The following is a 26683-nucleotide window of genomic DNA, read 5'->3' as shown; positions in this document are numbered from 1 at the left end:
CAGTTTATTGTATTTCATGGAAAAGTACAGCTGCGGTTAAAAACGCTGCCAGAGTTTTTGCGTACTGCCTTCACAAAAAAAATGTTGACCTAGCTACCAAGTAATTTAGCGTCGTTGTGGTTTCTAGCACAGTACTGGTGTCACCAGAGTGTGAGAAGGGAAGGAGAATCTTGGGAGTGAATCCAGAATTTGCGAGTGCTGTGCTTTGGGCAGCATTCTTTCCTCTTACAGACATGATTCTGAAATACTGGGGCCACAAGCAGGTCTGGGGGGCGCTACAGGCAGCGTGTTGTCATGAATCACAGGGTTGAGGTTTGCCAAGTCAAATTGTGACTTGGAAAAAAAAAAAACTTTGCAAGTTTCACCTAGAATTTTCTTCCACGTTAGTGTCGTATAGCCCCAGGTATTTTTAGGGTAAATTAAGAAATGTAGGGTTTTGGCAGCACCATTCCTCACTAAACGAGACATGTTTTCACTTTGGCAGTAGGGAAGGCACTGTAGAATAACCACCTCAATGAAATATAAAGAGGAAAACATGGCAAAGTGAAATGAGAACCACCAAAGATCTTTTAGAAGCTAGTCTCTGTGTGTGTGTGTGGCAGAGAGTTTTGTCCGTATTGTTTGAGCCCTAGTGACTTTAGAAGCAGCTGCAAGGATTTTGAAAGCCCAGGCTGACCTATTACTGCTCCTGTGGCAGACTGCATTTAAAGAGGACAGCTTGTTTTTAAAACAAAACATGCCAGTTTTTCTTCTGTCATGTGCTTAGAGTTATTCACAGCTAGGCTTGGAGGGTAGCTTTATTTGCTATACAACAGTTTTATTGGGTACTCCTTGTGTATAAACAGGAGCTAGTGTGGGTGTGCCACAAGGAAAATTCTTGAAAATTTTAGACGTGTGGGTTAATGCACTCTCCTAGCCTACAGGAAAAGAGGATTGTTCTTGAAATATCACTTTACTTACTTCCTGGTGTCTTGCGAAGACATATCCAATTGGGTTGTTCTTGGGAAACAAGTTTTCTTTGTTTCTCTGGTTCAGTCAGCTCGCATCAGTTGTCTTGTAAGGCTGGTGTTTCGGAAAAAATGCCTACTGATTTTTTTTTTACCTTGATTTTTCTGTCCGTGAATGAGAGGCTGGGTTAGTAGCAGGTGGCTTGGTATGTTCGCATCATCCTGGAAATGTCTACTTGTTCAACAGAAATAAGTCTGCACCATGCCTTTTTTTCCATAATGGTCTGATTCGGTTGTTTTGCTCATCTAAACTGTTTTGTTTCATATGACTTTGAAAATAACATGAGATGGGCCTGTTTTCTTAATTCACATCTCTCATATTTTTCCTTTTTTGTAAAGGTATTTAGGTCAGTCTATGCAAAACGTGTTTTATATATTTGATTGCTTCCAACTTGTGATTCTTTTAATACTTTCCCTGCTTCAGGATGGCATGATGTTAACTGCCTTGGAAAAGTGTTCTCTTTTACAGTACAGTGCAGGGTTCTGAACCATGATAAATAAAGGTGTTTTTCCTTTCGATGTGTAATACCAGAAACTGGTCATTTGTTTTGTTCTAGAGAGCTGTGATTTTTCAGAGCCTTCTCATAGTATTAAATGCTTGGAACAAAACTGATTGCATGTGATGGGTGGGTCCCTGTTTCATGTTTTTAGTTTAAAGACTTATTTTTTAAAACCTCCTTAAACTCTTTGTGTTTCCAAACCTTTCACTTACTGCTTTTAGCCAAATAGCAGAACAGAAGCCAGGGTTGTTTGGAACGTGTGACATCCCTGTTTATCTCAGAAATGTGGGGTTAGGATGGTTATGTATCGGGGTATTTGTTTTGTTTTAAAATATTCTTCCTTGCTTTCAAAAAAATCTTAGTAATGCAGTAGTATGGTAATTCAAAGACAAACTAGGTTTTTGATGAATTTGATTTTTACAGAGTTGTTTAGATGTAACATTACAACATTCTACAAGAATTCTATATTTTATTCACCCTATATATATGTGTGTGTATTTTAACCTACCGTTTGGGGGTGAGCAGAAGTTTTTTGATACTTACTCCTTCCTTTTGGTCATTTATGTAAATGCTTCTCAAATATACTCAGAGTCCCCAGGAATTTCAAGCTGGATAAACTTTGAGCTCAAATTTCTTTTCTCAGTTTATCTGTTACAATCATTTAGCATCCTCAAATGATGGCATGTTGTGATCCATACACTGGTGTTCCCTTGGGTCCCAGCAGAGCACAAAGCAATGTCTCTGCTATTTAAACACAGTGAAGTGAGGTCTCTTAGAAGCTTTTTGTCTCACTCCTGAGAGACTCGACAGTTACTTTGTTGAGTCAGTCTAATGCAGCGATTCCAAATGTCATTTAATAACGATCAAACTATTTAGATGGAAGTCAGCTTCATACAGCATGAATGTCAAACATTTATACAGTTCAGCCACAGCTCTTTCAGTAAAAACAAACTTCATTTGTTAGGGAGTAACACTTCCCCCTCTATGGGGTCTATGTTTAACCCTGTGTTGGCACATTCTCCTATGGTTAACACTGATTTGGAGATTTGCCAGTTGTCTCAGGTTTTCCCAGTAGGCCATTTTATGTGGTGTTGGCTCCCTTGTATGAAGGGAGTGGCCATGAGGAAGGAAGGGAGAAAGCATGTAACTTAGCTTTTATTCTTACGTTCATATATTTTGCAAAAGAGAATTGTAGATGATTTTTCAAGGAAACCTAGACTTAGGAGTTTATTTCTTTCAGTATTATTCAAATGCAAACAGTTTTTGTAAGAGCTTTTTACCTATTAATGCATTTTATGTGGAAGTGTGCACCAGGACAACTGCTAAGTGCAGTGTTGGCTTCACCTGCTTTATGGAGAATATACATTTCCGAGGAGATGAGAAAAATAGCTTGTGCAGAGCTTGCATGCTTTGGCTAGAGTGCGCACAGGCAGAGAAATGGCAACCACACTATGGTTGGGATCTGCAGAAAACAGGTAAAATAATTTACCTCCTTTCCTTGGTTACCACTGTCTCCTGAAATTTGCATCATTTCAGAAACATTTAGCTTTAGACAGTCAAAGGAATTTAGCATTGAAAATAGTCTGCTCAGGGCATTCTTTCTTCTCTCTCCCTCCCCAATGTTGTTTTTTTCTTGATGTTGTACATCCTATTCAGTGATTTCCTATTACTTTCTTCTCCGTGTCATCCAGAGGCCACCTCTGTGCGCACTGTCTGCCCTCCTCCTCCCTCTCTGTCTGGGGAGAGCCCCCTTCCCCCGTGCCTGGCTGAGGTCTCTAACAGTCACTTGACAAAAGCCAGTTACTGTATGCTGCCAGGCCTGTTTCCTCCCCGTCCTGCCCAAAAGCCCCTCTGGCTTTCCACAGATGCCAGCCAAGAAGAAATCATCTGCATTTGGGTGTCAGGAAGGCAGCAGATAGATTCACGTGAGTCCTCAGTGCCTGGCTCTGTATAGCAGTTCAGCAAATTTACCTTTCAGAGGAGGGAGGCGTTGCACAAATGTTTCATGTTTACTTTTATACGGGCTGATTTGGTTTTTTCTTTTCTCTTCCCCTGAAAGGTGAAGGGCAAGCTGGTGTGATGGATGTGGTGTAAGCCAATCCAAATGCACTCTGCTCATGTTTCTAGCTCTTAGCCTGGCTTTAAACTTTGGTCGAAAGCGTTTGCACTCTGCTTGGAGGTGAAGTTCAAGGGTTTTGCTGATGTCCTGGGCTTCCCAGTCTGTCAACAGGAGCTTCAACCTATGCATTTGTACTGTGTGGGGTGCTTGAAAGCCTTCCCATCCCCTGGTAAATGCTCTAATTGTGGCCTCCTCTGTGACTGGGCATGTTCTTGGGTATAAATGGGGTGGGGGTGGGGAGGGCAGTGAGATGAACTGAGAAAAAGCTTATCCTCATGCTTAACTGACAATGTACATGTTACTGAACTGACAGGCTTGATTCTAGAGAACAGCTTTTGGCTTTGTTCCCCCACTGAGCAATAAGAGTTCTTCTCCATCTCTGAATCAGCCAAACTGGCTTTAAAATGCATGGGTTTTTATACTCTCTTATTTCTGCATGAATCCAGCGAAACGCGGCTGCTCTGGTTTCAATCCCCGTCAGCCACAGAAAAATGTCAAATCTTCTGACAAGTTCTTAGCAATGCTGATGTGGATTTAAATGCTATCAAGCAGTAAGAACAAATGTATTTTTAGATACTTCTGTCAAGTCTGACATTGATGTGTCCTATCAGTTCATTTTCAGATTAGCCCTTTGATTCGTGTGGAATAATTTCCACATAACTTGCTTGGTGACCTTTTAGGGGAAAGGTAAAAGAGGAAATAACGTGGAGAAACACCCGGTCAGCTTTTTGGAGACGTGTGTTTGGTGCTACATCATGGTCACAACCTGTGCTGTTTAGAGCAAAATAACGTAGCGACTTACCACGCTGGTGATATACCACATCGGGGGTGTGAGTCAGGAGCGTACCTGAAAACACTGCAAAAGGCGCGTAGTCCAGGCACACACACTCTTTTGTCGCAAGGCTGGTGAAAGGGCTGGGACCTGCTGCTGCAAGAGCTGGGAGGGCTGCCGTGGGCCTTATGATCTCCTCCTATTTCTAAAAGGCAAAAAATGACACACAGACAGCCTTGGTACTCAACAGATCTGCGCCAGTGTGGTTCTGCAAGGCAGCTAGCTTTAAGGAAACAAGTCACCTGAAGCAGCCTCTGTGCTGCTCTTGCCATCCCTTGTTACTTTTAAAATCTTGGTGACCTTTAGCTGTGTGGTAGGAGTGAACATAGAGTGTCTAGGAGGGCTTAGAAGTTTGAATCTGAGTCTCTGGCACACAGTCCACTTTTTTTTGAAGCAGAAAATGAAGGAACCTCTGCTTAAAATCGGATTTGACACAAAAACCCTGCAAAACCATGGTTAGGATTATATATTGAGAGATGCATTTATTTAACCTCAGGGCAGCAAGAGAGGATTAGATATTTTAATTCCCTCTCTTTCTCTAAAGACTGTACAGAGTGCTGACACTTGCTTGGCTTGGAGAAGATGACCTGTACGCTGAAGTGATTAGTGAGCGCAGTGAATTTTTTAACACCTCTCCCTGAAAACAAAGTGCTGTCTCACAAAACAAAGCACGTTTTTCATGGGGCGTAATAGCACCCTTAGGGAAATCAGGAGCATTATCGCTGAAGTGGGACACGCAGCTTACGAACTGGTCTCAAGGATCATGAAATTCGGGACCTATCTTGTCAAGGCAGCTGGGTGATGATTTTCAATGCTCTTGCAAGTAAGATCATTTAACATGGAAAATGTGTGTCAGTAGGAATTGCTGTGCTTTGGCATTTCAGAATAGCTACATACTTCGCTGCTGGACTTGAGATGATAACTTTAGCTACCTGATTTTTAAAAAATACTTCTCGGTTCAGTTTTTCCTGGGAATTCTTGCATGAGAGATAAAAGGATGTACAGATGAGGCAAAAAATTGCTGTAAATCAGTAGGTGGTTATTTCTTAGAGGCCAGTGTGTTTTGGTATGTTTCCAAATTAAATGTGCAATCGTGCTTTTAAACACAGGACAGTTTTTTTCATTAAAAAGGTAAGGCCCGAATAGAGATCCCCACTTGGGCTCAGTCCTGTTGCCTTAACAAGCATATTACCTGACGAACAGCTGCAATTACAGTCTGCCCTCATTCGTCATTTACGAAAATTGAGTATCAGTAAGGAAAGAAATGTTGTTTCATTTATTTGGGTCTTTCATCCAGAATTATGCACTTGAGGGACAGATTATACGGGTGACTCATAAGTGGAATATGTTTGGAGCATTTTCAATTTTTTTTAAACTACATGCTTACTGAATTTCTGTGGGTAAGAGAAAAGGTTGAATAAAAAGCATCAATAACGTCCCTTTCAGTTATTCCAGTGTAATTCTCTGTATGACCATAGTCTTGTGAAAGCAAAAACTATTACTTTTTTTAAGCTCACTGTACTTTGATTTTTGGTATTAAAGCGTGCCATCTGCTCGGTTGTTTTCTTCATTGCACCAACAGAAGGGGAATGTGCCACAGCATGGCTGCAGCCAGGGCTTCCATATATTATTGTAAGGAGACAGCTGTTGTGGGACTGGAGTCAGTGTCTTGCGATGCTCTTCTACAGCTTTTCCTATTCTCCTCATTACAGTGTCGAACAAGGGCTCCGTGTCAGCTGATAGAGGATTTGCCTCAGAAGGATCTCGCGAGAGATCAAACAGCAGTGGAGGGTCATGATAGGTTACACCATCTCCGAAACACGGGCAAATTCCTCTTCCAAAACAGGCCCCGGAGTCTTCTGGCTGGAATACTGGAGTAGCATAATGAGCTTTCCATATGGCGCCACCTGTCACAGAAGAAGCACATTTGAACAGCTTAATGGCATTAGGAGTCAGGGGAGGTCCCTGAGAGATTGGTTCACGTTTTAAGTGACCTGCTTTGTCGTTCCTAGGGCAAGCTTATGTCGTGCTTGTCACGTACAGGGAAAGGCTCTTTTGGGTGCTGGCAGGGATTTGGAACGGCTTTTGTGGCTCACGGGCACACCTGGGCTCTGGGTAGGTGCAGGGCCATATACGTTATGCGGATGGTTAGGTCTAGAATTTTGGGTGCAGAGGGAGTCTCTGCCACTTTCTTGTGTCCCTTTAAAACTCTGTGTGCCTTGGGGGGGGGGATGGAGAATGTAGCCCCAGATCTCTGGGTGCAGGTACTGGCAGATGCTGTACATCTGTTGTGTACAACACTACTTCTGTTGGCTCAGTACACTTGAGCCAAGAAGAGCACCTGGGCAGAAACTGATCACAGCTCATTCCCATGCTCACTTTCCAGCACGCCTTCAAATAGGGTGGTATTGCAGGCCATGAACACAGTAAGATCTGGAGTCTAGTTTTTAAGTTAACATGATAAAGGCAACTAGTTTACAGCTTTAGAGCTTGTAGTTTATCAAGCTCTTGTACTGATGGCTAAATAAGTGCAGGCCTGTAGCTTGTAATGAAGAAATGACAAATGACTAGGACTAAATCTGAACGCAGTTCAACAGGGGATTTTCCTTCCTTCTCCCTCATCTTTTTTCCCCTATTCCTCTCCCCGTGTTTAGAAGGCACTACACTGAAATCGGAGACAAGGACGTGCCCAACAAGAAAACAGCAATTAGATACAAAGTCAGACAAAAGGGAGAGGAGAACACTTGGAGCCACTTCTGTAATGCATTGAGCTGACAACTGTGTTGTCCCTATGTGGCATTTTCTGTTTGGTTCAATGGAGCCAGCTGAAGTTCCCTTCCTTCTATTGTCCCTGGAGGTGTCCCTCATGAGTGGGAGTCTGCAGCTTTAGTCATGTGTCTCTGTCGTGTCACTACTGCTAAAACATATGTTGTTAAAAGATAAAATTTAAAACTTCTTAAAAGGTGAGGGGAACAAATAACAGATATTAAGGCTCAGATAATCTTTTAGCGTAAAATCTCCAGTTGCTGACTGGCTACGTATCTATTTATTTCCACCCCATAGTTTCCATGTCCTGCTAAGCTACGCTACTGCACTTCCGTGGAGGAATGATGTCTCAGTGCTTCTCAAATATTTTGGCATAATGCATTTAGAAATGTTACATATTTTAGATATCTCTACTTCTGAAACTGTGAAAGGATGCAAGACAGATTTCTTAAAGGAAATGGGCTCAGTTCCTGACAGCTTCCTGAGGACAGGTATTCCTTAGCTCTGTTTGGGGATGTGCTGTGCCTGCTGGCTGGGATGTGCTCCACGTCCTTCTGCTTTTCTCTCTCTGTGACTAAAAGGATATTAGTCTCGTGACAAAAATGCAAGCCTCTGCTGTCATGTCAGGGTTCCCTGAGCACAGGATTTGGGTCTTACGTCTGTTGGTCAGGTAGCATAGATACTTGTTAGAAGGAGTGAAATAAGTACTCTCATGGCCATATGCATTTTTCTGATTAGCTGGCTCCAGTCAGAGTGCTATTGTGATATTGCTAAAATAACAATTTAATAGATAAAAATGAGATGGACAGGGGGACTTATCTAGCTATAGGTAGGAATTTATGTGATCAGTGTTCAGAAGAAACAAATTAAGCAGTTCCTCTTTTCCACAAATAGTTGAGCTGAACTCCCTGTAACTTACATGCTATAGGTCAGCTCAGAGAAGTGAGTGTAGAGTGAGGAGAATTGTTCTGATTCTGCAAAATTTTAACATCTGCTTTTCACAGCTGCACATAATTACTGGAGTTGCAGAGTGGGAGAGGGCCAGGTCCTTTCTGGGAAGGATACAGTGAGGCTGATTGTAATTAACCTGTCTTGGTGGGCTGAGTAGACAGCTGGGTAATAGAGTGATCAAACAAAACAAATGAAAAAGGTGGTAGAAGTCAGTGCTGATGGAAGCAGCAGGGGTTTCAGTCATCTCCAGGAGGCAAACAGGGATATGCAATTTGCTACTGAAGTAGCTCTGACAGAATCTGAAGGATGTGTGTGAATTTTAGGGCAACATGTTAATATAATATATCCAAGGGAAAGGAAACCTGCTTCTTCAAACATCTCGCAAACCCATCTGGTAACAATCAATCAGTTTAACGAGCAGAAAGAAACGGACTGTCACTAATAAGCCTTATTGTGGTGTGGCAGAGGAAAGGACTCTAACATACAGGCAAAGGATTGTTTTGGCTTCAGTGAAGGTCTTAATTGATGGGTCCTTCCTGGGTGTCATCAAGACACAATGGCTTCATACCTAGCCTGTCCAACAAATAGAAGTAAACAGGCAATTAATACGTAATATGAACGTGATATACTTGTAAATGAGCTCAAACAGACTCTAAAAAGTCTGTAATGGCCGTTGGAGCAAAGAATCAGAATGCCTGGCTTCGCTGAAGGTTGAGCCCCATGGTAATGTTTGATGAGGCAGTCTTTCACATGCGGAACATCGCGTTGTTTTCAACCCCTTGCCATGCGCAGTTGTGGCTCAATGGGGAAAAATTGCAGGAAGGCATGTGCATAGGAGATGTAGCTGTCCGTGTGGCTGCATGGGAACACAAAATACACCTTGTGCCTGCATACTGTATCTGTGTTTATGTTCCAGGCAGTGTGGGCTATTAGAAGCTGATCTGTAAAGCAGAACAGTTATTGATGGCTTGACATCCGTGCTGTGTTTGTCTGGGGGTGTTTTACTGGGGGCTAACTCTTGTCTGGTCCTACCTACACAACATCTGTTTGCAATGAGAGCATATTAGGTATGTTCCTGGAGCCTATTTTACGGTTTAGTTTCATCTAAACTGAAGTCATGATCTCTGAGCCCACTCCACAGTGCACCCCAATGCACAATGAGTAGCTATGCTTAAGAGGAGTTTGCTTCAAAAGCACACTTCTGAGCTGAACTAAAATTCTCACTCAGACACACCTTACATAGCCTAGGAGGACAAGAGGTGAAAGCTAGGTGAGGAGAATGGCAGTCCTTTAACCTGAAAAGCACTTCTTCAAACACATACTCCATCAAGAGATGCATTCAGCCTTGCAGCTAGGGAAGCGCAGCATGACTCTTCTAGCAGGAAATTTCTCAAGGAGCTGCTGCAGTCTGACAAAGCTTTTCGGCCCAGAAACTTTCTCTGTCCAGAAAAAATATGCATTACAAAGAAAGGAAGAGGGATCTCTGAGAATAGTGATGGATTTAGAGGCATAGGAGATTTGAGTTTCTGACTGCTGTTCTCCTTTAGGTAATGCAAAGGGCTGAATGGGGTCTGGGTTTGATGCATCAAGCGTGGAGTTACTGGCTGTTCTGGTGTGGGACCAGCTTGGCACCAGTCTGTTTCAGGTGAACTGCACACCTCTCCCGGCAGCTCTAAGAGCTGTACCCTCATTGTCGGCCTCCGAACCCCTGGTCTGCTGAGTATTGGGTACCTGGTGTTTCTGCCACGCGGGGGCTGTTGTGGGCTCCCTGTCCCGCTCTGCTGGCGTGTGTTAGCTCAAACCCCCGGCCTGGAGCTCAGGGTGTCGCGCGGTGACAAGGCTTTAGCAATAAAGCCGCCGCTCACAGGGCGGGCCCCGGCCAGGGCTCCCGGCGCCGTGAGCCCGGGGCGGCCCCCGCCTGCGGGGCCGGCCGCCGCCCGGCGTGACAGCGAACAGCGAAGCCGCTGCACCTGCGCCGAAAAGCCGGGGAGGCTGGATTGATTTTTTTCCATAACCTGCTCGCCCGAAGCACTCCCGTCCGGCCCCACCGGCGCCCCCCGAGCGCGGGCGCCGCTGCCGCCCGCCGGTTGCGGCCGTTGTGGCGGGTTGCGGCCGTTGTGGCGGTGCCGCGCTGCCCCCTGGCGGAAAGCGGCTTCCTCAGTGGGACCGCCTTGCTTCGTAGCGCCGGGTCGCGCCCAGCCCCAGCGCGGCGGGAGCTGCCGAAGGCAGGCCCGTCTCCTTGGGGCTGCCCCGGGCTCCGGCGCCACAACGGCTCTGCCCAACTGCAGCAGCCCCAGGTAGGGGGTTATGGAGGCCTTACCACGCAGCTACAAGGCAGAAGAGCGGGAGCTGCAGTTCCCTTCTCTTTTTTTTCCTTTTTTTTTTTTTTTAAATAAATGATCCCTTTCCCAGTTATTAGACAAAAGTGTTATCAGCATCTTCTCCCCAGTGAAAACAGGAAATGAGGATGCCCAAGAGGAAAGATGATAACCCTCCCTTGGAAGGCTTGAAGGTGCTCCACTCCCTGGAAGAACTGGGTTTATAAAACACCCTTGTACATAGCATTTTCTACCATACAGCTCCTCAAGCAGTGCATGGGTTGGTCTGGATCTCACGCTGAAGGGATTAGCTCTTCAACTACTCCATGGCTTGTATAGCGTACACATTTTTTCCTTGAATGAAGTACCCAGATTTATCTCTGGGAATCAAGAACCTTAAAATAAAATTGCAGCACAGCACCTGGCATCAAAACTTTATATTTAGTCCTTAGTCCCTTTCCCCCATGCTTCTGGTCAGCCGAGGGCAGTGACCTCCTGCCCAGGAGTCATGCTTCTGTCAAACATGGTGTGACAGCAAGGGCACCGACCTCAAGGTTAAACTGGCAGCATGAGTAAATCTTTAGTGTCACAACGCTGGTATGTATTTATTCAGGCCAACAAGGCAGACGGCGAACTTAGCCATTATCCCGGGGAGGGGTGTGTGTGTGTCTGTCTATCTAGGGGAACAGAGACGTCAATTTTGAAATACTTGCAAGTACAAATAAGTTTTGTAGTCTTCCAGTGTTCACTGAGCAAGGAGGTTCTTGGCTTGATACTATCTATACTTGATAATGTCTGATACAATTACAGTATCGTAAAGAAAATGTAAATGGGCATGAGAAAGATCACCCAGTTAACACTGTGACATAAGAAGGATTTCCTGCTGGGCTGCCTAAGGTTATCTCACCCCACGGTCAGCACTCAACAGTGGGCTTCCAACAGCCAGCGCCCTGTCAACACACCAGCTGAATGTGAACAGCTGCTGATGGTGGAGTGCCCTAGCTTGTGTAGCTATTATCTAACTGCAGTCTCTCAAGATCTCGCTAATTCTTCTCTCCACAGATAGGGAAAGCAAAACAAAAATTAAAGAAGGGGTTCATTCAAGTTTCTAAAGGATAGGAAGATGAGTAGGCATAGCCCACTCCATTGGCTTCTGCATTTCTCCAGCTGTGCAGAATTAAAAAAAAAAAAGAAAAAAAGTACAGCACCACCACAAATTATTACATTTATACTTACTGTCACATCATCCAGTCACAGAAGGTGCAATTCCTCTCAAATGACTTTATCAAGAGGGTGATTTTTATATCTGATATGGTCAGTCTCAGCTCTCCTTTTAGTCAGTGGAGAGAAACTGGTGTGACTGATCTAGGACAGGTGTGCCAGTCAGAAGGAGGTGAATCACACCCTGTAAACATCTGCATCTCTTCAGTGACTATAAAACAAGAAGCGCAGATCCAGGCACCTGTCACACAAATGCCATCCTCCCTTCTGAACAGTGAAAAGGATACAGCTACCAGGATACAGTCACTGTCCCATTTTCTTTTACACTGTAATGGAAGGTGACATCAGCAAAGGCTTGGTGCTTGTTGAAAGCTCAGGAGAGCATTACAGCTGCAGCCAGCTTGTCTAATGCCACAGCTGAAAAAAATGTAACAAATAAGATAGTGCTACTGAAAACAAACTACTGCTTGAGAGGAAGGCCATATGTGTGCAGTTCCTTTTTCTTCAGTCTTACACAAAAGCTGATCTTGAATGTTTTTGCTGCAAAACAACAGAAGCACTGCAATGACAGGGAGATTCTGGAAGCTGTGCTACTCAGGAAGTGACACCCTTCATCTCAGACAAAGCAGGACAGCTGATAGCGAAGCCATTCTGCACCTTGCGGAAGTGAGCACCTGAGGCAACAAACTTCCTTCAGATATATGCACGTATGTTTTTACGTGGCACTTGTTCCATCATCTCTGACAATGACTCTGATCTCAGAGTCATTACATCATCTCTGATATGCAGGAGGGGGTTGTTCATACTCACTGTCCTTTTGGTGCCACCGCACTGCATGCAGAAACACACCGCAGTAGTGAAACATGAACTCGTGCCTGGAGTGCTGAACTGTCCCCCGCAGCAAAGGCAGCAAGGTGTGCCCGTCAATCACCCTGATAGAGAGGGCGGGAGTCACCAGACTGCTTAAGAATTTCAGTCTGCAGCTGGACTGTGAGCAGTACTCACTCTCCACATGTGCACCATTAGGATTTCAAGTGTCATTTCTAAACCAGGCTACTGTTTAGATAATGAGCCCTGGGATTTTTTAATTGTGTGGATGGGTGGAGACCAGTGATTAGCAGTTACTAGCAATTTTTGCAATTACAGATAGTTCACGCATCCTGCCTGGAGAGCTAAGTCACCATTACTGTAATTGTAAGTGATAACCATAGTGAAGCCATGGTTCATAGCTTTTAATTTTGCTCCCTGAAACAGAAGCCACTGATAGCTCTGTGAGCTTGAGGCTTCATGTAAAAAAAAAAAAAAAAAAAAAAGGCTAACAGTTTAGTTATACACCACCAGTGCTTTTATGCTTTTTGCGCAAATGGCTTAGCCACCCACATGCTTGCTTGTGTTCTTCAGAGGAGTCTAACATAGATGCTACAAGTTGTTTGCTATTGAGGAAGCTGCTTCTCCAGTACCAGCAGCCAAATGCAGGCCATATGCCATTTGCTCCACCCTCCCTACTCATGAAGAACCAGACTTCCCAGTCTTAGAAAGGGCCTGTCCTAGTACTCTAATAGGACCAACCAGCTTTGTGACTATCTGCAGACAAGATGAGGAAAAGCTACACAGAAAGCAAGCTAGAGAATTGCCTGGTTAAAAAACAAACAGAATTTAACCTGTGGCTGTTAAGATGCACGACATATAGTCAGCTTCTGTCTAAATCAAGAAAGGGGTGCAAATATGGGTTACGAAGCCACCTTTGTACCTGTCCTGAGGCACCGCTCCTCCAGCAAGGTGAGCCACTGTTGGGAAAATGTCCATAAGGCTTGTCAGTTCATTGATAACTGTCCCTGCAGGCAATGCTCCTGGCCATCTAACTATTCCTGGGACACGGATCCCTCCTTCCCAGCCTCCCATGCCTTTTCCACCTGTTAGAGGAGAGAAAAAAGTATCAAAAATATAAAACAATGAAAGGTATTAGACATTTCTTATGGATGTGTAATAAAAGGTTTTAAAACTTTCAAGATATTCAAATAACTTAAATGAAAACACACGAAATCCTGGAGAACAGTAGAATGACTACAGTGTAAATCCCATTCTTCAGAAAAAAAGTATTATTAACCTCTATTTTATACTGCTTTCTCAGGTGGTACATGTGGCAGCTCACTACTAAGCAGTATTTTTGGCAGAAGAACAAGAATTCCATCCTTTGACACCTGAGAAGACATTCTGACCCATAATTTTAATTGAATGTCATGTCTGAGAATGATCTCCACACTCCCTAATAACAAACAAAAGAAAAGTCTGTTATTAATATAAAGCAAAATCTGACTTGGAGTCTATGAGAGCTTGTGGCCCCACCTGGTGCCTGAGGAAGAGGAATTAACACAGGGAAAGACTGGTTGTCAGACAGTTCGCAATCAGAGGCAGCAGGAACATCACAAAATGGTTTGCAGTCTTGGAGAGCAGTGAGGGGCATTAGGATAATGTGTGATCACCCTCCAGGCATTTACAGTCCCAGGGATGCTCTGCGGTGGTCCCAAATGGAAGGGGGTGGAACCCAGGTAGTAAGTAGAGTACTCCTCTACTTATACTGCAGTGATGAAGAATTTCCACCTACATTTCTGTTGAAGTTGTCCTGAGGTAACCAAAGAGTCTTTCTTGGTTTCTCTTGCATTCCTCTAGTTCCACCAGGCAATGGACTCTCTTATAAGTCAAAATATTGTTTTGAATAGCATTTCAAAGAGAGAACCATTCATTAATTACAGAAATGAATTACAGATGTCAAGGATGGGGATATTAATGAAATAGTGGTTTAAAGCCAGAAGTCCAAGGTGGGAGCCCAGTTAAAAAAATATATATATATGTAAGTTGCAAAAATGTTGAAGCTCAGGTATGTTTAGAATCATATAATCATTAAGGTTGGAAAACACCTCTAGGATCATCACGTTCAACCCAACAACATCATGTCTCCTAAACCATGTCCTGAAGTGCCACATCTACACATCTTTTAAATACCTTCAGGGATGGTGACTCCACCACCTCTCTGGGCATCCTGTTCCAGTGCCTGACCACTCTTTCAGTAAAGAAATTTTTCCTAATATCCAATCTAAACCTCCCCTGATGCAGCTTGAAGCCATTTCCTCTAGCTGTATCACTAGTAACTTGGGAGAAGGGACCAACACCCACCTCACTACAACATCCTGTCAGGCAGCTCTAGATAGTAATGTCTCCCCTCAGCCTCTTTTTCTCCAGGGTAAACAACCACGGTCCCCTCAACCTCTCCTCAGAAGAGCTAATCTCCAGACCTTTCACCAGCTTTGTTGCCCTTCTCTGGACACACTCCAGCACCTCCATGTCCTTCTTGTAGTGAGGGGCCCAAAACTGAACACAGTGTTCAAGGTGTGGCCTCACCAGTGCCGAGTACAGGGACACGATCACCTCCCTACTCCTGCTGGCCACACTATTCCTGATACAAGCCAGGATGCTGTTGGCTTTCTTGGCCACCTGAGCACACTGCCGGTTCATGTTCAGCCAGCTGTCAACCAAAACCCCCAGGTCCTTCACCGGGAAGCTTTCCAGCCACTCTTCCCCAAGACTGTAGTGTTGCACGGGCTTGTTGTGACCCAAGTGCAGGATCCAGAACTTGGCTTTGTTAAACCTCATACGGTTGACCTCGGCCCATTCATCCAGCCTGTCCAGGTCCCTCTGCAGAGCCCTCCTACCCTCGAGCAGGTTGATACTCCTGCCTAGCTTGGTGTCATCTGCAAACTTATTGAGGGTGCACTCGATCCCCTCATCCAGATTATTAAGATATTAAACAAGACTGGCACCAACACTGAGCCCTGGGGAACCCCACTCATGACCAGCCATCAACTGGATTTATCTCCGTTCACCACAACTCTCTGGGCTCAGCCATCCAACCAGTTTTTTACCCATCGAAGAGTACACCCATCCAAGCCATGAGCCGCCAGCTTCTCTAGGAGATACTGTGGGAGACAGTGTCAAAGGCTTTGCTAAAGTCCAGGTAGACAACATCCACAGCCTTTCCCTTATCCACTAGGTAGGTCACTGTCATAGAAAGAGATCAGGTTGGTCAGGCAGGACCTGCCTTTCATGAAGGCACGCTGGCTGGGCCTGATCCCTCAGTTGTCCTGCACGGCCTGGTAAGCTCACTCAAGACGAACTGCTCTATAACCTTCCCCAGTACCAAGGTCAAGCTGATAGGCCTGTAGTTCCCCGGATCCTCCCTCTGGCCCTTCTTGCTGATGGGTGTCACATCAGCAAGCCTCCAGTTATCTGGGACTTCCTCTGATAACCAGGACTGCTGGTAAATGATGGAGAGCAGCTTGGCATCTCCTCTGCCAGCTCCCTCAGTATTCTTGGGTGGATCCCATCCAGCCCCATAGACTTGTGAGTGTCCAGGTGGAGCAGCAGGTCATAAACTGCTTCCTCCTGGATTGAGGGTTTTATTCTGCGATCCATCCCTGCCTTCAGCTCCAGGGGCTGAATACCCTGGGGGTAACTGGTCTTGCTGTTAAAGACTGAGGCAAAGAAGGCATTTAGTACCTCAGCCTTTTCCTCATCCGCAGTTGCAGTGTTCCTCTCCGCATCCAATAGAGGATGGAGATTCTCTTTGATTCTTTTTTGTGGTTTATATATTTGTAAAAACATTTTTTGTTATCCCTTACAGCAGTGGCCAGGTTGAGTTCTAGCTGGGATTTTTCTTGCCTAATTTTCTCTCTGCAAGACCTAATGAGGTCTCTGTACTCTTCTTGAGTTGCCTGTCCCTTCGTCCAAAAGCAGAAGACTCTCCTTTTTTTCCTGAGTGTCAGCAGAAGCTCCCTATTCAGCCAGGCCAGTCGTCTTCCCTGCTGGTTCATCTTGCGGCACTTGGGGACAGCCTGCTCCTGCGCCTTCAAGACTTCCTTATTGAAGAAAGCCCAGCCTTCCTGGACTCCTTTGCCCTTCAGGACTTCCTCCCAAGGGACTCTCCCAACCAGTGCCCTGAACAGGCTAAAGTCTGCCCTCTGGAATTCCACGGTAGTGGTTCTGTTGACCCCTTGTGGAATAACTGCTGGAGGTGACTTAGAAATTAAACTTATGTTTTTAGAAAAGGTACAGCATTGAAGAAGCTGTCAGGGGGAAGTGCAGCTGCTATGTGAGGAATCCATTCCACGGAAGTTCCCTAGTAACCTTAGATGTCAGCAATGCCAGGAGAACTTGGCATACTGGCCCTAAGAGGAGTTGTCTGGAGGGTGGAGCAGTGCAGAGGCATTGCAGCCAGGCTTTGTGATAAATGGGAACTCGAGGTACCCTGGAGCTGGTACGATGCATATTTGCCACCCTGGGCCAACAGTCCATCATACTTCTGACAAAATACTGCCCTTTTGGTGAACTTTGCTCATTATAATATCATTATAACACCAAAACACACCTCCATCCCAAAAGTTACCTACCTCTAAGGTGCAACCACCCCTCACTGGGCATGCACTTTGAATTTCTTCTAGTTTACACTTTTAAAAGTAAAGCAAGGAAATTTTACACCAGTAAAAAAAAGAGGTATGTATGACTAGAGTCACTTAAGCTCCACCTGAAAGATAAAAAAATAGTATAAAATGTGTGAAGAGAAAGAAGGTGTTGGGGAAGAAGATACCATCGCGTACCACTCTGACTTCTGGGACCAGTTGACTGACTGGGCCTCTCTTCCCCCCCACTGGGACGCCTTTGGGTAAGACTAAAACATTTGGTTATACAAAGTGTTTTCCCAGAAAATCTGAGAAACCTCTCTATAGCTTCACTTTAAATCTTCAGTGCTTCATATTTGCTTAATGCACTTGTAGCCTAGCAGTGTTACTAATTTTCTTAGTATTTGTGTGTCTTGTAACCAGCAGTCTTATCACTGATAATCCAAAGAACCTGTGTATCTGTTGCTTTAATAAATCATACTATACATTAATCTAGTAGTGATTGTTCTCATTGAACATGACCAGCCTGGGCATATGCCAAATTAATTACTAACAACAAATACTCTGATGAGTGGTTACTTCTACAACCCTTAGAAAATAAACCATTGACCAAGTCTGAGACTAAGACTGGGCTTAGCTGCACCTAGACTCCTCTCTGAGAAGGAGTTTGGAAAGCAAGGGGGTCCTGTCTGAACCTTGTGACTCAACAGTGGGATCTCCCCCTAGCCACTCCCCAGACTCCCACCATTAACGCAACACCCCTCTACTTACTTCGCCAAGAATCGAGAACTCAATCGTATTGTGGTCGCTAAGCCCAAGACAGCCTCCAACCACCACATCTCCCACCAGTCCTTCTCTGTTTGTGAATAGGTCAAGCGAGGCACATCCTGTCATAGGCTTACTTACCAGATGCATCAGGAAGTTGTCTTCCACACACTCCAAGAACCTCCTAGAATTTCCTCTCTGCTGTGTTGTATTTCCAGCAGACATCTGGTAAATTGAAGTCCCCCACTAGTACAAGGGCAACCGATTGTGATACTTCCTCCAGCTGCTTCTAGAACTTCATTTACCTCTTCATCCTGCTTGGGTGGTCTATAACAGAACCCCAGCAGGACATCTGCCTTTTTAGCCTTCCCCCTCATCCTTACCTATAAACACTCGAAATTATCGTCAAAGTCGCTAAGCTCTATGCAATCGAAGCACTCCCTAACATACAGAGCCACCCCACTGCCTCTCCTTCCTTGCCTATCCCTTCTGAAGAGCTTATAGCCATCCATTGCAGCACTCCAGTCATAAGAGTCATCCCACCATGTCTCTGTGATCATGACTAAGTCATAGCTATTCCACTGCACAAGGGCTTCCAGCTCGTCCTGTTTGCTACCCATGCTGCGTACATAGGCGTAGATGCACTTGAGCTGGGATATCGGTTTCACCCCCAACCCTGGCATGCCACCCCTGGGCTCCTCTCTGGTGGGCCTGGCTACATCCCCCTTCCCCCTTCGAACCTAGTTTAAAGCCCTCTTTAAAGGTTTATGACCTTTGCTCTCCCTTGTTCCTCCTATCAAGGGCAGAAATGACAAGTCATTGCTGGAAAGTGTTATGGAAAATTGGCAAAAAAACCTTGAAGCTCAGATAATAAATCAGCAGCTGAATGGTAGTTTATACTAGCCTCTGGCTTTGTTAAGTAATGCTGGGCTTTGCTATGGAGGAGGTGTGCTCATAGTTACAGCTGAGCAGCAAGGTTCCCAGAGCTTGGTTTTAAAGGCTGACAAGGAGGCATGATGGATTATAAACAGGGCAAGTCCAGCTGCTTGTGCAATAACCTTTGTGCTGGGTGAGATTATGGTATCTCATGCTTTGTTATTCACTAGTAGCTGTTCTCATTGTTCATATGCATGGCTTATTTATCTTCTTATTTTTAATATCCTATTAGCAATAGCAGCAGTGAGTTCTACAGGTATTTATGAATTAAACTAAATTTTTAAATCTTTTTTGAGTTGTTGCTAGGTGGTTTCACTGGGATGTCCCCTGTTCTGCTATATGTGGACATAAATGGGAATACCTTTCTGTTGTTAATATCTAAACTGATATTCTATCTTTTCTTCTCTCTAAGCAGGCATAATTTCATCATTGTCCTTTCATACTGAAATCTGTCTGATCACATTCACCTTTCCTCTCCGGACCTTCATGTTACTAATACACTTCTGTTAGTCTAGCAGGAGTGAATTTCCTAGGTTAGGTTCTGAGCTATTCAAGTGAGGCTCTTGGCTTTTTTGCATCTGTTTCTGGTATGGAAACTTCATATCCAGAACTGAAGGCTAATTTAACATTTAGGTCTGTTCCTGGATAAGATTCCAGCTGTATCAAATATTCTTTGTGTGGCTTATCAAGTAAGTTACTACTAGACAATGTGCAAGACCAACGCACCCGAATCTTCTTCTGTAGGTAAATAAGCGATGGGAGCAGTTTTCAGGCTTCATTATACAATCAGCGTCAAGCTGCCCAAGCTGTCACAGTGGCTTTTTGAGGCTTGGCAGTCTGGAGGGAGTATGTTTAACAGATACCATAGGTCTTCATTTCCATAGAGCTTTTGACAATGTTGCAAATCAGTCACAGAAATAGAGTTTAGATGAAACATCTATATGACAGATGAGAAACTGGAAGACTATATAAAGAAAATAGTCATCATGATATCTGCCAGTGTTGACATAGATAACTGTCTACTGTGAAAAACAGAGGGGTGTTTTGAGAGAGTCTCCAAACAGTGTGTTCTGCATCTGCCTCAGGGGAAGTTCAGATTGGACATTAGGAAAAGGTTCTTCACTGAGAGAGTGGTCAGTCACTGGCACAGGCTCCTCAGGGAAGTGGTCATGGCTCCAAGCCTGTCAGAGTTCAAGGAGCATCTGGAGAATGCTCTTAGTCATATGGTTTAGTGTTAGGTAGTCCTGCGAGGAGCAGGGAGTTGGGCTCGATGATCCTTATGGGTCCCTTCCAACTCAAGATGTTCTATGATGCTACAACATTTTCAAGTAGTGCTTTGGGTTATGGATTAGATAGTATGCTTGCAGTATTTAAAGACAACATGGAACTAGAAGGGGGTACAAGTGTACTGGAGTCTAAAGAAAGGATGCATGAGGAGGAACATAACAGCACTGAAATGCATGGTGACCTTGCTCCTATAGGCTGTTGCAAGGAGGAAAGGAAGAATCTCTTCTCTGTAGATTGGTGAATGGGGTGAGATCTGTTGCTTAAACTGCAGCAAGGAAATCTAAGGTAGGTACCAGGAAAAAACCTCCAGTAGCATAGGCAATGGAAAGTGGATTATCTGGGAAATGACTGAGATCTTTAAGAACAGGTTAGACAATATAGCTGTCTATAGGAGTACCTCTGGTGAAAGTGATCCTCTCTGGGGCTGAAAGATGAATAGCTGATGCCCTGAATTTGCTCCAACCCTATAATCCAAGATTATAATCCCAGTTTAGTAAATATAGTCTATCTGGATGTATTTTATGATTTTCTTTTTAAAAGGAGGCCTTATGCGTGTACACACTATCAGACTTTTACCTTTATAGATCCCATTCCATCCACCCAACTGGGCATTTCCTCTGTGAGCCTCTAAGGATCCTCCATGATCAGATGCAAAATAAATGAATGTGGTATTCTTCAAGCCTTCTTTGTCAATAACATCCAGAAGCCTGCCTATAAACAAAGCAAAACACCATCATTATGTCTGGAGTGCAATCAGATTTGTAAGCCTTGGCTCAAAATTCAGTGAAGACTAAGTCTTTCCATTTACCTGCATGGGTTCTGTTATGAGCTACCACAAGCATTGCAAAGAGTAATCCTGCATTACAGAAATAATAACAGCCCAATGGAAAGCTGCTGAATGTGTCCAAAATTTGTTTGCGGTGACTATAAAAAAAGGAAAATAAAAAATAAAACCAATTGGAAAATAATTTAAATAAATTATCCTTTTATTCGAGCTACTCAGAATACTCTGACAGTTTTATGCTGTAAATTCTGGGTCAAGGGTTGTCTCTGTTGTCAGGAGGAAAACTCCACAGAGTGCAAATCAAACCTAACTTCATAAGGAAGGTTTTCAGTACTGATAGCATCAAATATTTATACAGAATATGATTTATCTTTGATCGCTTGTCCTCATCACTTACTTCATCAAATATATTCAGCAAGAACAGCTTCTGTACAAATGTCACACATTTTGATTAACCAAGCACATTTGATTATTTGACTGCATTTAATACTGCAGCACAGAAGTATGTTAATTAAAAAATAAAAAGAACATTCTCAGAAGAAAAGTTTGGGCTTTCCTATTAAGAAAGAAAAAAAGAGGTGTGGGAATGGAATGGCAATCTCTGGAGCTGAATATCCAAGACAAGTTCACTGATTTTTGTCGTATGCAAAAGGGAGTTCTTTCACCGCCCCTTTAATTTCTTTTCCACATTCAAACAAAAGAAGGATTTTCCTCAAGACCACACTTACCCACCATCCAGTCCATCTCCTCTACATTATCACCATATAGCCCATGCCTGCTTCTTCCCTGAAACTTCTCTGTGGTAATGAGAGGGGTGTGAACATGTAAAAGGGAAACAAAGAGAAGAAATGGTCTATGCTTGTTTCTGAAATAAAAGAAAACAACAGTAACTTCTCTGCAAATTGTCACTCAATCAAAAAATATAGCAGTGACATGGTAGTGACTACCTTAATAAACATTAGTATTGGGGACTAAAATAAAAATTTTTGATTTTGACATCTTTGCATTTTTGAGGTTTTGGGAGACAAAGCAGATTAAAACACGCCTTGAAGATTTTGGTTCTTTATCAAGACCAAACCAGTAATGAGCTCTTTCTTCTTCTGGTTCCAAACTAGGCACGTGTAGGACATTAAATAAATAACTAGGAAAGTTTACAGCCAAAAGACTGACACACTCTTAGAGGCAAGGAGAATAGGTCTTGCTTGCTTAAAATTAACATGGATGTCACTGAGCATCTGAGATATCCCCATGGAAGAGGCAGATATGACACTGCAACCATGGGTGAACCATATCCCTTTAGCATCAGGCCTGGGAACCTGAGATTATCTATGCTCAGAGTGTTACAGAAGAGATTTACCTTACCACCAATTTCCCTTAAAAAAACCCTGACAGAAATAGTATAATCTTATTGAGGGATATGCCCAGACTTGACACATGAATACTTTTAAAGACTTAGTGGCTTGTTCAATGCCAGTTGAAGCTACTCAGCAATGACGGTATTGTAAATGAAGGGCATCCTTGGAGAACAAAATAAAACTCGCTATCACCCTCCTGTTGGTAAAATACTAACTTCATCTGACACTTTCCATGACAGACCATTCATCAGGCTAAGATAATTTTTCTGTTCCTACTGGTAGAAGGCCCAGTCCTTGGCCAGGCACCTTTTGTATTAGGTGAACAAAGCATACACACACACACACACGAAAAAAATCATCTTCCTTCTCCTGAGGAGCTGACAAGCTACGTATAAGACAAAGGACAGCGGCTGGCTGCTGAGAGGTAGGGGGATGCCAGAAGACAAGTTACTGGCCAGCATCAGGATGGGCAGCTCAGCATGCCAGCTGCCTAACCTAGTGGTGTGTGACACAGTAATCACATTATTTTTAATAAAACCTTAAAGCGTGATACAATTTTTGTTTGTTACCTTTCAATGAATGAAATGGCCTCCCTCAGCATATTAGAAGTAGTTTTTTCTAGATTCATTGGCTGTTCAGTGATATCATGGTTTCTCATCAGGATACAGTTCCAGTACTTGGTGAAACCATAGCTGGAGAACCAGAAGATAAAGTACAGGAGACCACAGATGGCCAGACATATGATTATTTTCCATTTTACTGAGAATAAACCGGTAAGTTTCCCAATCAAGAGCGTAAACACTGCAAGGATGATCATCTGTGTGTAAAGCCAATATGTATCTTGCAAAGACTTGGCCAGTTCAGGGTCATCTGTGCCTTGACACTCATTCAAAAGGGTGAAAGGCATGCCGTAAAAATAATCAAAGCCATGATTTAACGGATGGTGGCAGTGATCACAGCGGGATTTGCAGTTCACACCCATATGCCACTTCCCTGAAATATAAAACAAAGATCTTAAATCCAACATGGTTACGCTTGGGTGTGTCTACCTGTATTTCTGATAGGTTGGCTGCACTCCTCAGTTAAGGTGCAGCCAAGGGAGGAGCTGGTGGGGAATGGGGACAGACTCTCAGGGAGCAATCATGCAGTGGCACTTTATCTGCCTAGAACAGCTGGTTTTCCTCACCTATCTGTTAAAATTCCATGTAGGACAATGGTCCAGCTCAGACACGTCCCTGAATAAGAACTAGGGTTGCAACAGTTGGTACTTATTTTTTCACATGATAAAGCAGCCCTTCATTAATGGGTAGCCTGACTGGGAGAAACAGGAAAAAACCTTGTACCAAAAGAAACAGCTAAGTGCAAAAATATTGACTAATTTACACACAAGTTTTACCTGACCTTCACAGTCTGAGAACAAATTTCAGGAAGAAGGTGTACATATTGGCTCTGTGTGTCTATATTCATCATAAAATGAACAGCAGAAATAGGCCATTCCAATTATCTGGTACAGTTGGACGTATCAGAATATATCATATGGTGGTAATGAACCTTAATGAAGTTGTATTACAGAGCAGTGTAATTATCCTGACATTGAAGGACAGACAGTCTGTAACCATGGGCTTAGGGGCTATTAGCTAGACAAATAACTTTTGAGAACTGCAAGCCAGCTCTGTACTCATGTAAATGAGTGTAGTTTTGCGGTGAGCTAGGGGAAGTTCACCCCTTTGCACAGGCTTGCGTGAAGTCAGTACATCAGTAAGACTCACTTCATTTTAGCAACTGAATGACACCTCAGGGTGCCAGAGCCCAGCAGAGGTGTGAAAATCACAGTAACTACAATTAAGCATGACACCTTTGACTACATCAAAAAGAGTTTAAAAATGAGAGGTGCTTGAAAGACACAACCTTTAATCACTGTTCAGACAAAATTAGCAAAGAGTTAATAGGATTTTCTTTTTTGGACATATATTCTGATCCAAAACCCACTGAAGTCAGTAGGACTTTTTTGGCTTTTTTGGCAGAGCTTCTTTTGGCAGAAAAGAAGGCACTTTTAGAGTCTTAACTGCGATAATAAGCAGGATGTGTAAGTAACAGAAAATCTAGCCACCAGATATAATTAAGACCACTGTGGTGCCTGGGTACGAACTGGCACACAACACTGTTCTGCTTGAATAGATCAGTGAATATCTCAGTTGGTTCCTCCTAAAGCAATCTCTACTGGGCAAACAATTCTTTCCTTTGCTTTTACTTCAGTTTGCAGTGTACATCTATATATGATATACATCCTCATTTTGGATTTAGCACATACGCTGTGCTGACACTGGGACTTGTGGATAGCATTCTAAAAACCCTGCTGATTTGGAAAGTTATGCATACAAGAAATGCTAGTTTAACTGATCCTAGATCTTTTAGAAAAAAGAAATTCACTGAAGCAGCCTTATTTGAATAATAAGTAATCAAAAGGTTGCAAGTTGCTATGTCTCATACCTATAAGTGCTGTAGTATAACCTTGCTGGTGCAGTATTCTGGCAAAAGTAGTTTCGTTTGGTGGGAGCCCACCAGAACACCCGTTCCAAAAGAGAACCTGCCGTTCAGTGCCAGATGCCATACCTAGAGAGAAATAATAGTCTTTAAAAATAAAACAAGCCATATTTCAGATTTCCGGTCTTCTCAGATTGTCCTTCCTATTGAACAGGACTCAGTTACCTAAGCCCAGTGGCTTTTTATAGGCTATTTAGATATTCCAGCTGACACCCAGAATGATGCCTCCTCCAAGTCCCATGCCATTATCTGCTAGCCCAATGCAGATGCCTCAGCTATGCTGGGATGCCTACAAATGGCACCAAGATGCTTGTGTTTGGACATCAGCCAACCTCTTACAAAAAAGTTCCATCAAAATAGAATGTTAAAAAAAGAAAAGTCGGAGGAAGAAAAGACGTTTTGTATGGCTGAAGTTTTGTCATGATTTTACACAGTTGAAATAAATCTGTTTTAAAACATTATTGTTGAGAACTTTCTCACAGTCTGACACATTTCACTATGAAGAAGTTTACCAGGATATTCAAAATATTACACTTTACTTAATATAACCTTAATACCACTGAACATACAGCGTTTATGCAATTTTCTTCTTCATGTTTTTACCTCTGGGTGGTTTGTGCTGTTTGGATTTTCATCCATTTTTATATTGTCATTTACCTACATTAAATGTGCTTTATGTGGGGAATTTCCCATAGAAATCAATCACTAAATCTAGTCATCTTTGTTTTTGCCTATCTCACTGGGACCCCAAACCCTTAGATTAACTAGTCTTTAAAATGGTTTATTTAAGGGGATTTTCAATGGCAATAACGGCTAGACAGACTGCAGTGAACTGTTAGAGAGAGGCCCAACCTGATCTGATGGGGTATCTGCCAGTCAGGAAAGCTGCTCTGCTTGGAGTACAGACAGCAGCTGCAGCGATGTGCTGAGTAAGTCTCACTCCTTCCTTTGCCAGGCCATCAAGGTTAGGGGTCCTAAAGAGAAAAATCCCATTTCTGATAAAAATGCATTCCACATAATTTTGTTGTATCCAGCTCCTCCTAGTTTTGTCGAGGACATCACCATCAAATTTACAACTCTCTGTTTATCTACAGCTCAACTAGGAAAGCTCCGTGTTATACATTTTTTGAGACACCTTGACTCCTTATAAATAATTTTTTCCATTGATAAATATGTTTTTATTAATAACTAAAATGAAAAGAAGTATTTCAGGTCTATCCCATTATCAAACACTCATATAGGATAGTGAAAAAGATTCCATTAATAGATACAGAACACCACAGTTTCCAAGACTATAATGGGTTAGAGTAAACACAGGCTATATATACAATCATTAGTTGTTAGCTCATGTTAAACGCTAACCTCAGGGCTTGATATTTCAACCCTGGAGTTGTCAAAACTTATAAATTATACACATGCCTGACAAATACAGTGCATGGACATATTTGCAATGTTCTGACTATATGATAAAAATTAGAAGTCCGAGAAAGTTGCTCAAACATCCCTGTATAATTATTACTCCAGTAGGAATTACTGTAGAACATCTATTTTTCACATGGTTTGAAAAGAGGTGTATCTAGATAAACTAATCCATTAATAATGAATTTTCTAATACTCAGCATCATCAGTGTTTTTTTCCACTAAAAATCACCAGGAAGGGATAATTTATTTCATAGTACACAGTCTTACCTTATTGTATTGTTGCCATAGCAACCCACATCTCCAATACCAAGATCATCAGCCAGTATCAGTAAAATATTGGGTTTTGAAGGATTTGATACACAGGTTCTTGGAAACAAGCATAAGATTAGCCAAATGTTTAGGCAGCTCCTGAAATTCAAAGTA

General features: G+C 43.1%; 1 protein-coding gene across 3 annotated transcripts in view; it reads right to left on the bottom strand.

Moving 5' to 3' along the window:
- Window positions 1-3850: 3850 nt before the first annotated feature.
- The window catches only part of LOC104043198 (arylsulfatase D), a 30866-nt gene continuing 8033 nt past the window's right edge, over window positions 3851-26683 (bottom strand). For 2 of the 3 annotated variants that reach the window (XM_064437500.1, XM_064437491.1), the window contains exons 3-11: window positions 26528-26668; window positions 25691-25812; window positions 24785-24907; window positions 22864-23287; window positions 21668-21804; window positions 20732-20866; window positions 13465-13627; window positions 12525-12646; window positions 3851-6365 (exon numbers count right to left, since the gene is read on the bottom strand). In XM_064437500.1, the coding sequence (XP_064293570.1) occupies window positions 5995-6365; window positions 12525-12646; window positions 13465-13627; window positions 20732-20866; window positions 21668-21804; window positions 22864-23287; window positions 24785-24907; window positions 25691-25812; window positions 26528-26668 (1738 nt within the window). In that variant the 3' untranslated portion in view covers window positions 3851-5994. Of the gene's footprint in view, window positions 6366-10116; window positions 12389-12524; window positions 12647-13464; window positions 13628-20731; window positions 20867-21667; window positions 21805-22863; window positions 23288-24784; window positions 24908-25690; window positions 25813-26527; window positions 26669-26683 lie in introns of those variants that run through there. The other variant, XM_064437508.1, reaches the window with a different exon arrangement.

The sequence above is a fragment of the Phalacrocorax carbo genome, chromosome 1 (genome assembly GCF_963921805.1).
Source record: "Phalacrocorax carbo chromosome 1, bPhaCar2.1, whole genome shotgun sequence".
Lineage (NCBI taxonomy): Eukaryota > Metazoa > Chordata > Aves > Suliformes > Phalacrocoracidae > Phalacrocorax > Phalacrocorax carbo.
This window is presented reverse-complemented; position numbering and strand designations above follow the sequence as displayed.